This window comes from Falco biarmicus, chromosome 1 (genome assembly GCF_023638135.1).
Source record: "Falco biarmicus isolate bFalBia1 chromosome 1, bFalBia1.pri, whole genome shotgun sequence".
Taxonomy (NCBI): domain Eukaryota; kingdom Metazoa; phylum Chordata; class Aves; order Falconiformes; family Falconidae; genus Falco; species Falco biarmicus.
The window spans coordinates 56,846,602-56,860,225 of record NC_079288.1 but is presented as its reverse complement, the minus strand read 5'-3'; the positions used below and the strand labels follow the sequence as shown (position 1 = coordinate 56,860,225).

General features: G+C 41.4%; 1 protein-coding gene across 6 annotated transcripts in view; it reads right to left on the bottom strand.

Moving 5' to 3' along the window:
- Window positions 1-13,624, bottom strand: part of BANK1 (B cell scaffold protein with ankyrin repeats 1) — a 167,027-nt gene that overhangs the window by 89,008 nt on the left and 64,395 nt on the right. For all 6 annotated transcript variants that reach the window (XM_056349050.1, XM_056349059.1, XM_056349068.1 and 3 more), the window contains one exon: window positions 13,342-13,538. In XM_056349050.1, the coding sequence (XP_056205025.1) occupies window positions 13,342-13,538 (197 nt within the window). The remainder of the gene's footprint in view (window positions 1-13,341; window positions 13,539-13,624) is intronic.

Sequence of the window (13,624 nt, the reverse complement as noted above, 5' to 3'; positions counted from 1 at the left end):
CAAGCCATTCTCTAATATATCAAGGATGGCTCCCAGGTCACCCCAAGACTATACAGCTGCAGCAGAGTAACCTGAAATCTCAGGAGCAAGTAAAATAAAGCAAATCTGGCTCATAAGATTGGCATCATTGGAGAGTGCTAAGATCCAGTTATATGCCTCACACTCACAGTAAGAGCCATAGAGAACCATTAATAACTTCAGCCTGAGAACAACTCCCAAACCTCTGCTGTATGTATACTACTGCTGCTAGCTACACAAAGATTCTGGTACATAGCTCATGGGGTTGAGCAAGGTCTGTTACAGACACAACATACAATTTCAAATAAAGTGATTGTAATGGTTATTAAACACATATTATGAAGCAATCTATTAATATATTGGCTTTCTTCCTTAAAGTGAACATATGTATGTCAGTCGCTGCATGTTCTGACTTTGGTAGACTGTGGGAACTCAGAAATCACTTTTAAGTTCACATCAAACACAAGAAAAGGAAATTATTACTGCTAGACACCCTATAGTCCTGGCGATGAAATACTGAATCATTTATTGTAAAAAAATATACGGGGTGGGAAGAATAGAAGGTAAATAAAGAGTGTGCCTTCTGTGCAGGGTCCTCAGACAGAATTATAAATTGAGTCTATGCATGGCTGTGTTAAACAGAACTAACACTATGCATGGCAGAAATGGATTTTCTTAAGCAGTTTCATATAATGGGCTTGGTAGCTTTGAGAAATGCCTTTCCCTAATGGTCATTCTATTGACATAGTGCCTAAAGACAATTTTTCTAATTAAGCAATAAATTACAGCTGTCTGGTAAGTCACTATTAGATCTGTGCAGAGCTCTGAATCTTTGGATTGCTGAGGACACGATAAGACTCTTACCTAACTTCACTCATTAATTCTTGCTTCTCCACCTAGTTTTTCTTAGGGGTTTGAGATCAAAAAGCTCCCTTTAGACCTCACAATGTCACTCAAAAGGTAGGCGGTTTTGGCTCACAGGTTATATTTATCACAATAACCCTTCCTCTCCTAATTTTCCGTCATTTTCCTCCCCAAAGCTGAAACACCCTTATTACTGTTACGTTCTGGTTTTGGTTTTGTTTCTGTTTTTTCCCTTCTGAGGAGCTGGAGAAAGACATTGTTGATATACTATCTTTCTTTGTGCTCAACAACTTGTAAGATATGACAGATGTTTGATTCCTTCCAGATCACTGGGAGGCAGCCAAAGGGCATACTCCAGGTAGTTTCATTGAGAGCATATACTAAATCAAGATGAACCTGTTTTTTGACAGCTATACATATACCTTCAAATTGCTTCAACTGACAGAGGCAAGATTCAAAACTTGCTTCCAGACATTGTATTGGAATGCCCCAGCAATCCTTCCTTCTGTAGTAAACCTGGAGCCAGCGTACAGTTTTTGACCACTTCACCTTTTCCTTTGCACTGTAAGGGCTTCTGAGATATCTGTATTTGAGGAAGAAGAAATAAATAGGCAACCTTCTCACCTAATCATAAACTTGGTGGAATAGTCAGTGCAGGAACGTTAATGGAAAGGTGCAAGGAATGACTGCTTTAATGGACAACTATAGGTTAGTTTCTCCCTTGGAAAATTTATTCCTTAACCTCATGCAATTTATTTGTAACTTAGGTAGAGGATTCATGCCCTTATGATGAAAACAACATACTACATAGGGACTAAAAATTCTCAATACCCACAAAAATCTCTAGCCTATTGAATCCTAGCTTCAGTGGTATCTTAACTAGCTGAACAGAATCACAGAATCATAGAGTGGTTTGCATGGGAAGGGACCTTAAAAATAATCAGATTCCAACCCCCCTGCCATGGGCAGGGACATCTTCCAGTAGACCAGGTTGCTCAAAGACCCATCCAACCTTGCCTTGAACACTCCCAATGAGGGGGCATCCACAACTTCTCTGGGCAACCTGTTCCAGTGCCTCACCACCCTCACAGTAAAGAATTTCTTCCTAATATCTAATCTATATCTACCCTCTTTCAGTAATAAGCCATTCCCCCTTGCCCTGTCAATACAGGCCCTTGTAAAAAGTCCTTCTCCAGCTTTCCTATAAGCCTCCTTTAGGTACTGGAAGGCTGCAATAAGGTCTCTCCAGCTGATTATTTTCACCCTAAGTACTCCTTCTGAAAAAGTGGATAATCCTCATCCCACCTTCCCAAAAAGCCCCTTAGGTAAGTATCTTTGCTTATGTTGCCATGTCAGCAAAACAGTCAGAAAGACCTATGGTAATCCCTTGGTTTTACAGTCCTAAATACATTTAAGAACAGATATATCATCACAAAACCCTTTTTCATTTTTCCTGCTTCTAATTCACAAGCATTTTGCCTGAAATTCCATTAGTATTCAAGTTTTCCTTAAAAATTGTAAAAGGCTTTTAAAACAGTGAATTGTAAATAACTGACTTCTACTGTGTCACTGCTATAGTTACAGAATATCAAAAGATGAGACAAAGTACCAGCCAATTCTTTGGAAAAAAACATCCCACTCCATTTTACATTACACACAAATTTCAACAGGCATCTCATACAGAAGTAAAGTTTCCAAACCTGCAGTTCCATTTATCATTCTTTTTGCAACAAGGCTGTACTCAATTGCGTAGTTATGACAGAATATTTTAGTCACAGTTAAGGTGCAAGGTTCGAGCCTGAATAAAAGTCTACATAGAAACTTTAAAAACGTGTTTAATGACTTTGACTTTTTAAAAATGAGAAATCTAGCCTTCTCTCCTTAAAGCCAAGCTTTTCCATACTTAGTCTGTACCTTATCTCTTCACTAAAACATAAATTGTCAGACCCCAAAGGGCAGTATATGCCAGCAAATTATTATTACAGGGAGCATGTCCTCTAATAACATGTGAAAAAAAGAAGGAAACCTCGTCACCCAGTAATAAACTCCCGAAATCAAATCTTAAACGTAAAACACCAAGCACTGATAATGGGAAGCCTCTCCACAAGCAATTTTGGAAAAGAGAACCCAGCGAACAAATGTCTGGTGGAAACCATAGGATAACATTTTCATATCTGCTGGCAGAAGCTCACAGGTCTTAGCTTAAATTCCTCAAGAAATTTAAGGATTTGATTTGTGAATATCCAGTTATTAAAAGAGTATCAAATAATACATTTACTTATTCATTTAAGTAACTTCCAGTGTACCAAAAGATATATGTAGCACACATTTCTGAACATTAAAATATTGTGGCAAGAATACAATCCCAGCAGGTTTCACCAAGGAATCACCAGTGGATTAGCATGGATCTCAGAAACCAGCCTAATCCTCTTTCACATACTCTACCAGCTATTTGAAAGTAATGAGCTATGGGCCAGTGCAATACTACAGTAGCATTTAAATTAATTAAACAAATATTGATAGCAGATTCATTTAATTTAAGATTCTTTAATATATATGCACGTCATCTTTCTACACATTCCTTACACAGCAGAAAATTAATAGCTCAGGAAGACATTGCAACCAGATTTAAAAATATAATTGTTTCATGCTGAGGAGCTCTGCCATATCATATAGCCTTTTACAGAAACACAAAGCTAAATGTAAATGTAAGAATAACACTGTGTTCAAAAAAGCTGATTCCAGATGAGCTTCCAGAACTCCACAGCAAATAATGAGAAACCTTGCTGAAGGGATTCCTGCTATCTAAAGATTTATTGTCATTTGGTGATAGTAGCTACAAAGCCAGGTAGGATTCCTTCTGCATAAAACATCCAAGGAAAAAAAAGTACCCTCCATTTCCACAATACACTGGTTTTGTAGATTCTTATCTATTTCATCAAGTTGAAGATAATTGAAGAATTCTGTATTCTGCTTCAACCATTCAATTAAAAAAAAGATAGAGACAAAGAGATGAGGCAGAGAGATGGTCAATGATGAATTACTCGCCAGTCTACATCCCTGCCCATCCTTTAAGTCTTCCAGAGTGAAGAAGAATGGAGAACAGCACTGGTGGGAAATTCTTCTTGGACGGTCACTGACAGCAACGGGAATTTTTAATTTCCTGTTTCTTCACCTAATCAATATTAATCATGATACAGAAGATATACACCTTCACTACAATTTATAAAAATATAGCTTGGCATTTCAGAAACAAAAACCTTCTCCTTCACCCTGCCACCTGTCTGAAACATATCTTCCATAAAACAGGCTCTGAGTGAGAATTATGACCACCTGTACGATTACATTTCTCTATGCTACTGAGGGAACTTCGAAGAGCAGTGAACTCCGTAGCTATGGATCTAGACATTGCAGGATGTACCTCAACATAGTTAGAAAGGAATTTATATAACTCCCTTCTGGAAAAAAACAAGCTTCTTGTGAAAAGCCTGTCTAGGGCACTGTGTCAATCTATGCAGTTCTAAAGGAACTTTGCCAACATGTACAGAATTACATAGCTATTATATATTCAATAGTTGCCTAAGAGATGCCTGAAGCAGGCAGGCAGAAAATTCTATTAAACAAGAAATCCAGACAAGACTTTTGCTGGTGGCAGAGGAAGAAGATTCTTCCATGAGTCCACTGTTCTGCCATGGATTGGCACAGGTTTGGCCATAGATCTTGCGCAGGTTAAAAACCCCCTCCAATAACCTGCATTTTCTGCCTTAGATTTCAAGGCAATCAATTCTGAAATGTTAGAAGGTATTTTAAGAACAAAAATGAATTTGTGCTGTCTTGATCATGTGGTGGCAACTTGAAATGACTGCTTCAATTTTTATATTTAAATAACATTTATGTCCCCCCTAGGAATCTGGTTTAAAGGCTAAAGCCAACAATCAGAAGTTATTTGCATTAAACAACCTATAAAATGCTTTCTGAATTGTATTTTTCTTAGAAACTGTGATGTATACTACAAGTGGTACACAGTAATCTTCCTGACTACGACACATTGAGAAGCACAGTTCTTAGTAAAAGAAGGGAGAAATTAGCAACCCAAAGTGCTAGAACAAAGAATTACACCCATACAAACACATAAATGCCTAAACTGGCTATCAGTACGACCTTCAATTTGAAATTGTTAGGTCACAAATTGATCATACTCCCCTCATTAGTCACTTAATGCTTAGAAATTTTCTCTCATCTGTTTTTTAAAGTCTTCCTTTGTGTGCTGGATAAGAACTTCATGTACGTGATCTCTTTATTTTCTGGAGGCAGAACTTTTACATAGGCTTAGAAGACCACAGCTGGTGACAAGAACAAGCTAGTGCCAAAGCAATTTCCAGGGACAAAGCATATGCAAAAGACAGACTATCTGAAATAGGGTTCCAATGTCCCACTAAACAACTGCAACTTAACAAGGTACTACTACTTGTCACAGGTACTGTAACAACTGGCCACAATATGTTTTGAGCCTCTGGCTAATGGAAAGCAAAAGTACTTTGGCCTTTCTTACTGGTGTTAGAGCCATCATCTGGAGCAATTAAACTCAAAAGACTCATTGTTTCCCTGTTCAGATACTCTGAGACAAGGATTCCTGCCAGTATTCTTATTGAATGACTCTTACTAGTTTTAAATTCACACACTTGATTCAAGCAATTCAACCTAAGAGCAATTATAGAAAATATTCAACTACTTGGTTCTATAGAGGAATCAAATCACAAGACTAACAATTCAGGATGTTATTGCAGAATGTTAAGTGATATCCATCTTTTATGCTATAGAAGAGGGAATTACTTAATCTAAACTATTATGAAACATGTAGAAATTGGAAATGAATGTCCATTAAGGTGGCTTTGTGCTAAAATACAAGAAAAATACCATTTGCTTAATAAACTGCTGGCACATTTGAAACTGCACTTTACCATAATCACTATTAAAGCCTCTTTTAGGGACAGCTCCATCAATTTAGTACCTTTAACACAAACGGTTCAAGCTTGCAGTGTTCCCTCAGCACAAAGGACACATTTTCAATGAGTGTTTGAAGTGCAAGATTTCTGACAGACAAGGCAGATACTACCACTTGTGGAAGCACACATCTATACGGGTTCTTAAAGAGCGTGATATTTTAGTATTTAACAATCTGCATATGACACTGGTACTAAAAGGAGAAAATCTCTTCCCCCCATTCATACACCTGTATCACAGAAGCATGCCATATGTTATATGATCCTTTCTTTGTACTTTGTTTTGACACAAATCAGATCAGCTCCCAGCATACCCACCAGACGTTTCAAATCTGCATTCTCTGGGCGTAACACTCCCACATCAACATTGTTGGTGTCCAGTTCCAGAAAAGAGGTTTTCCCTTTAAACAAGGACAGGGAACTTGGGCCATACAGATGACCCACTGTGCAAGTTAGCCAGCTCCTACAGCTCAATGCTGTAAACAGAGCCGTGAACACTTTTTCAGTAAGCCTGCTGGACATGGGAGCTGAAGGGCCTTACCATCAAAGCTGCATCACTAAGAAGCTCTGAGCACAGATCTGCCCACCAGCCACCAAAGAGGGCTGCACAGCAAAGCTCTGGGCTTGAAGGTAGAAACAGTAGCTGTGGTGTTGCCACTTTCTCTTTTGCTGCTCTCTCTCTCTTTCTAAGCACCTTGGGAAATTGTTATTACCCTAAGGATTCTCCAGCACAAAGGCAAATGGAAGATGCTTTCCAGGATTTTGGACAAACTGAACGTATGTTTTAATACACTCATTCTTCTGGAACCCTACTGCTCTTTAAGATAGAAGTGATGAATTACTGTGTATTATTTTGGGGGTATTCCTTAAAGAAGTGGCAAAACACAGGTAACAATTTTAGAACAGTGAGAGGTCTGCCAAGTACAAAAGTATTTCTATTGTAATAACAAGCAATTTCAACACTCCAGCTGTAACAGAAAGTTCCTGGAACATGGTTAAGCTAAATTCTGCTTGGCTCACAGCCATGCAAATATTTCTTTTCTACATTCCCATCAATTACAGAATACAGTAAGTGTTTTTGTTCTTAAGTGGACTATTACAGGGGACACAAATAAGCCATTTTTCTTCCAGTGGTTGGAGCTAACATTTCTAAAATACCATATTACACATTTGGCAGACTTAAAGCTCCCATTTTTATATGTGTTGCATTAGTAAGCTGTGCCATTTGAATCAACTGAAAATGGGTAGTACAACTGCATGTCCTAACCAGACTACACAAGCTTATGATGGTAGTAGAGTTGTTTTTACCTCAGTGCTGGTATAAGTATTCACACCTGGGAGACCAGCCATCTTGAGCAGAAAACAACTATTGTTAACTGTTTACGTGCAAACAATAGCAAATATGTAACATGAAGGAACCATTTGAACAAAAAATTACATTGTATGAAGTCAGTTACCATTATAAATCCATGTCTAGATTGATACTTTTATACTGAGACTTTATTAGGACAATTAATAATTCTACTAAAACAGAAAAGCTTATCAGAGGTATGCATATAATTTGCACACCTTTTAGAGTGAAATATAACACCCTCACAAAACTGTCTTCTGCCACTGACAGTGTCTACCAAAATGTAAAAAGGCATGTAAAAAGAAGTGTAACGTACTCTCTCAAGCCCTATTAATTGTAGTCTGCCGGTACCATATGTGCTTATGTCTCCTCTTACAAAGGTTCTAAACTATATCATGACGTTGAGTATGACTGTGTTCCTGAGGATAAAAAGAAAATCACTGATTTTCTGAAGCCTCCAATCCTATCTGGGGTGCAAAACAAAGACATCTGAAGTGCAGGGAGATTAGTTTCTAAAACACTAGTGCAAAAAACAGATGTCCTACAGAATTAACCATTTCATTAAACATGATAAATTACCCTTGGAAACTATGTTCCCATGCTCAACCCTTTGACTCATACGACCATCTCAAAAGAAATCTAGATATCTCACTGAAACTAAAATATCACCTTATTCAAATTCTGCCTACTCTTAACAAGCCTTTACAAATACATTGTACCGTACTGGCAGTACATGAGCAAAGATGACATCTGGCCAGATGGACAGGTAGGGATACTGGGGAACTAAGTTCCTTCCATTCTCTTCAAGGCAAACTGGTAAACCCCAAGAGCTGAAGGCCCTGACTGCTGAAGGCATCAGACTGCTACTCGGAGGACCTCTCTGACCAGTGCAAGGATGACCGGGACACAACAGCAACAATTAGAAATTTCTGAATGTGAAATTACTAACATGTTGATCCAGGAAGACAGCCTGGTTTTATGGACATCTTTATGCTGGATAATAAGGAGGATCACATTTTCTTCAGTTAAATTTGATCCCAATTGCTGTATCAAAAACTGACGTAAAAGCATCACCTCTGTAGTATAACGCCCCTCCATCAACAGAAAAAAGCTCTGCAGTACTTTTGAGATCTGTATTACAACAAGAAACAAATATGAAGCTTTAGCAGCTATAGACACCCATAAGCAAGATCTCCATGGACATGCTGTGCCAGCAGCACACCTTGGTTACTGCAAAAAGAACTATCTGGTGCTTTGCAGTGGGCTCTCTGTTAGGGGGCACTGAGGCACCCATCTGCTGGCCTGACCAGCAGTCATGTGAGGTGTGCTGCCTTCTGGGAGCTAACATCCAAGTTAATGCTAAGAGGGAACCACTACTGGTCAAGAGCATGGACTACTATCCTCTGGTACCCTTTCATGTGGGCATGAATGACACTGCAAGCTAGAACTTGGACAGAATAAAGGAAGAATATAAAGCCCTGGGCATACAGGTGAAAAATTTTGGTGCTCAAGTTATCTTCCCTTCCATTTTTCAAGAAAGAGGAAAGGGTGCAGCCAGAAACAGACATGTAACACACACTAACTTGTGGCTTCACAGCTGGTGCCATCATGAGGGGTTTCACTTCTATGACCATGGGAACTTCTTTGACTGTAGCCTGTTAAGGAGGGATGAGATCCACCTGTCTAGAAGTGGCAAGGGAAGCTTTGGCAGCAGGCTGGCCAGCTTGGTAAGGTGGGCTTTAAACTGAAGGGCTCAGGGGGAGGGGTCCAACATGGCAATGCATATGCCACCGAATCCAACTGGGGAATAAGCCAGGCCAACCAGAGCGCTGATGTGTGCTCCTTTGCTGCCTCCCAAGATGAGTACCAGAAGGCCAGCCACCTCAGCCACCTCAAGGCCTGCGCGGATGAGCAAGGAGCTTCTGGCAAACTTCAGACAGAAGGAGGACATTTACAGGATGTGGAAAAAGGGACAGGCCACTTGGACGGAATATAAGGTTGTGGTCAGAACATGCAGGAAGGTGACGAGGAAGGTGAAGGTCCATCTGGAATTAAATCTCGTGATGGAGGTCAAAGACAGCAAGAAGGTCTTCTTCAAGCATATCAGCAGGAAAAGGATGACTAGGGAACATGTGGGCAGGCTGCTGAACGAGGTGGGTGCCCTGGTGACAAAGGACACAGAGAAGGTGGAAGTACTGAATACCTTCTTCACTTCAGTCTTCACTGCCAAGGCCAGCCCTTGGGTCTCCCAGACCCTGAAGGCAAGAGAGGAAGTCTGGAGAAAGGAAGACTTGCCCTTGGTTTAGGAGGATCACGTTAGAGATCCCTGAAGCAAACTTGATATCCCCAGTGGCATGCACCCCCCCCGAGTACTGAGGTAGCTGGCAGATGTAATTGCTCTAGAGCCATTCCCCATCATCTTTGAAAGGTCATGGATAACAGGAGAGGAGCCTGAGGACTGGAGGAAAGCCAGTGTCACTCCAGTCTTCCAAAAGGGCAAGAAGGGGGACCCAGGAAACTACAGACCAGTCAGCCTCACCTCCATCCTTGGAAAGGTGATGGAACAACTAATCCTGGAGGTCATCTCGAAGCATGTGGAGGAAAAGAAGGTCATCAGGAGCAGTCAACATGGATTCCCAAGGGGAAACCATCCCATACCAATCTAATAGCCTTCTATGATGGAACAACTGGCTGGGTAGATGAGGGGAGAGCAGTGGATGTTGTCTAACTTGACCTCAGCAAGGCTTTTGGCACTGTCTGCCATAACATCCTCATAGGTAAGCTCAGGAAGTGTGGGTTAGAGGAGCGGACAGTGAGGTGGATTGAGAACGGGCTGAATGGCAGAGCTCAGAGGTTGTGATCAGCGGTGCAGAGTCTGGCTGGAGACCTGTAGCTACTGGTGTGCCCCAGGGGTCAGTGCTGGGTCCAGTCTTCTTCAACTTAGTCATTCATTACCTGGATGAGGGGACTGAGTGCACCCTCAGCAGTTTGCTGATGATACAAAACTGTGAGCAGTGGCTGACACACCAGAGGGCTGCGCTGCCATTCAGCGAGACCTGGACAGGCCAGAGAGCTGGGTGGAGGGGAACCTAATCAAGTTCAGCAGAGGCAAGTGTAGGGTCCTGCACCTGGGGAGGAACAACCCCCTGCACCAGTACAGGCTGGGGTTGACCTGCCGGAAGGCAGCTCTGCAAAGGAAGGGCCTGGGAGCCCTGGTGGACAGCAAGCTGACCATGAGCCAGCAGTGTGCCCTGGTGGCCAAGAAGGCCAATGGTACCATCCTGGTGCGCATTAGGAGAAGTGCAGCCAGCACGCTGAGAGAGGTTGTCCTCCCCCTCTACTCTGCCCTGGTGAGGCTGCACCTGGAGTGCTGTGTCCAGCTCTGGGCTCCCCAGTTCAATAGTGATGAGGAATTACTGGAGAGGGTCCAGTGAAGGGATATGAAGATGATGAGGGGTCAGGAGCATCTCCCTTATGAGGAAAGGCTGAGGGAGCTGGGCCTGTTTAGCCTGTGGAAGAGAAGACTGAGAGGGGATCTTATCAACGTACACAGATATCTTAAAGACGAGTGCCAAGAGGATGAGGCCAGGCTCTTTTCAGTGGTGCCCAGCGACAGGACAAGGGGAAACAGACACAGAGTGAAACACAGGAAGTTCCATCTGTGTTTCCATGAGGAAAAAGCCTTTACTTTCAGGGTGACAGAGCACTGGAACAGGCTGCTCAGAGAAGTTGTGGAGTCTCCTTCTCTGGAGACATTCAAAACCCACCTGGATGTGGCTTTATACAACCTGCTCTAGGTGAACATGCTTTAGCAGGGGCATTGGACTAGATGACCTGCAGAAGTCCCTTCCAACCCTGACCATTCTGTGATTCTCTGATTCTGTGATCAGATTAATTGTCCACTAAACACAAGGAAATATTCTATCACTTCAGAAAATACAGCTGCCCTAGTTTCAGCTGGGATAGAGTTAGTTTTCTTCTTGGTAGCTGGTGCGTGCTGTGTTTTGGATTTGGTGTGAGAACAATGCTGGTAGCACACTGATGCTTTCAGTTGTTGCTGGGTGATGTTGATACTAAGTCAAGGACTGTTCAGTTTCTCAGGCCCTGCCAGCCAGAGGGCTGGAGGGACACAGGGAACTGGGAGGGGACACGGCTGGGACAGCTGACCCAAACTAGCCAAAGGGATATTCCATACCATATAATGTCATGCTGAATATATAATCTGGAGGGAAGAAGGAGGAAGGGGGGGACATTCAGCATCATGGTGTTTTGTCTTTCCAAGTAACTGTTATGTGTGATGGAGCCCTGCTGTCCTGGGGATGGCTGAACACCTGCCTGCCCATGGGGAGTGGGGAATGAATTCCTTGTTTTACTTTGCTTGCATGCACAGCTTTTGCTTTACCTATTAAACTGTCTTTATCTCAATGCACAAGTTTTCTCACTTTTACTCTTCCAATCCTCTCTCTCATCCCACTGTGAGGGCAGCGAGTGAGTGGTTGCGTGGTGCTTGGTTGCCAGCCAGGGTTAAACCACGACAACACCAGATCACTTCCTTAATTAGGTATGAACTTTCTTTAATAGTATGAGAAAAGAGAAATACCAGATTGCAGATATTCTGTCACCCTCAGTTTTTTCAGCACCTGTGTCAATAGCTGTTCAACAACAAAATTTAAATAGTACACTCTCATTCAGCATCTTGACCACTGCCAAATTGCCTTACTTTCAGTCTCTGGGGTCTACAGTTTTCTTCCTCTTGAACCTATTGAAAAAAAACCAAACCTAAACCACTCATAAAACACCGCTAAAGCTATCCTCATGGTTCTCCACTCATCATGACAGGCCTGTCTTTAGTTTTCTCAATCCCTCTCCTACACCTTTACATTAGATACCAATTCTGTCAAAGAAAATACTTGACAAATCTCTATGCCCTTGCTCTAGGATTTTAATAACTAACTCAGTCAGCCAGTGTTTCCACTCCTTATGATATCTCTTTCTACATTAAACTACCCTTAGGTTTCTTGCCTTTTCCTCCTCAGTCATGTAAAACATTCTCCCTTACATAATCTAGACAGGTATTGTATTTCTTCAAGTGCTATCTTTGGTCTTATGTCTATCCATCAAGATGATTGGTTAGCAGAAAAGCAAAACTTCTGGCTTTCACTCCTTGCATTTTCTACTCTTGACATGTCTGTTGTTACCATTTGTCTGTGAACATGGAATCCAACACCAAAAAACCAAGAAAACCCGACACTATCAGCAAAGCTGCACCAGGTCTTCTCAACATAGGCTTACTTATGCTAACAATCACACCTTGTTTTTCTTTTGATATATGATTTATCTGATTTGTTCTCTAGGCTTTAAAACCTCTAGGACAAGAATTATCATCTCTGCTTACATTATAATTAGCACACTAAAGACTTAAAACAGGTTAAAGCTCTCAAATATTGCTACAGTATATTGCTTTTTACACTGCCAATTCTGTTAGATTTCATTGATGATAGTTTGCATGCTAGAACTACACACAGACCGTTATTCTATTATTATCTTTCATGCAGAAAGGCAACTATTGCCCCAAACTCCTCCTGCATACCTGGCTGAAGAAAGATTTACTCCATCTAACAAAGGGTGCTAAAATTTAGCCTTCCTTCACAGTGGAGTGGACAGCCAAGGCAGGGCAACCACTCTTTGTTGAATGGTTAAGAGTGGCAATCCTGAGAGAGTTCAGAGTCATTTCTAAAGTGACTTTGAAAGAAGTCTTTATCTCCTACTCTAGGTGGTTGGGCTAAACTACTTAAAATATAATCATTGGGTGCTGACAGCACCAAGATAGCTAGGCCACAGGAGGAGCTTCTGATTCACTGTTCTCCCTCCATTCCATGCCTCAAATTCAATCAGCACAAAAGCTCGGATCTCCATTATGACAGTGTACAAAGAAAGGGGCTGTACTCCATTTTGACCCCTTTCTGAGATAGGAGGAGTGTAATAGTATTTTCAGACAGAAGGACTACAACGTATGAGGCTTTACAAGAGTTGTTACTATGGGATCTCAGCAGTACAACACCTGGTCCCTGGTTATAGATGACATGAAAAAGCATGTGGACTTACTGACAACTCTGTGATTAATTTTCTTAGTTCCCTGTGCCCGTGCTTCTCAGCAATATTTGCTGGATCTTCTCCATGTTTGTTGGTTATTTTGCAAGCCCATGAGGCCTCAGGGCAACTGAGTAGAAATGTTGCAAGGTTCTTTAATCCAAATCTGGCTGCACAGTGAAGGAGAGTAGGAAATTCTTCCAAATAGCTACCTGCATATGGAAACAAAGTTTTCATAAGAACGGTTTTGCTTTTTTGGAACATATTCCACCTTCTTTTGTAAAAGTCCTTTGAATAT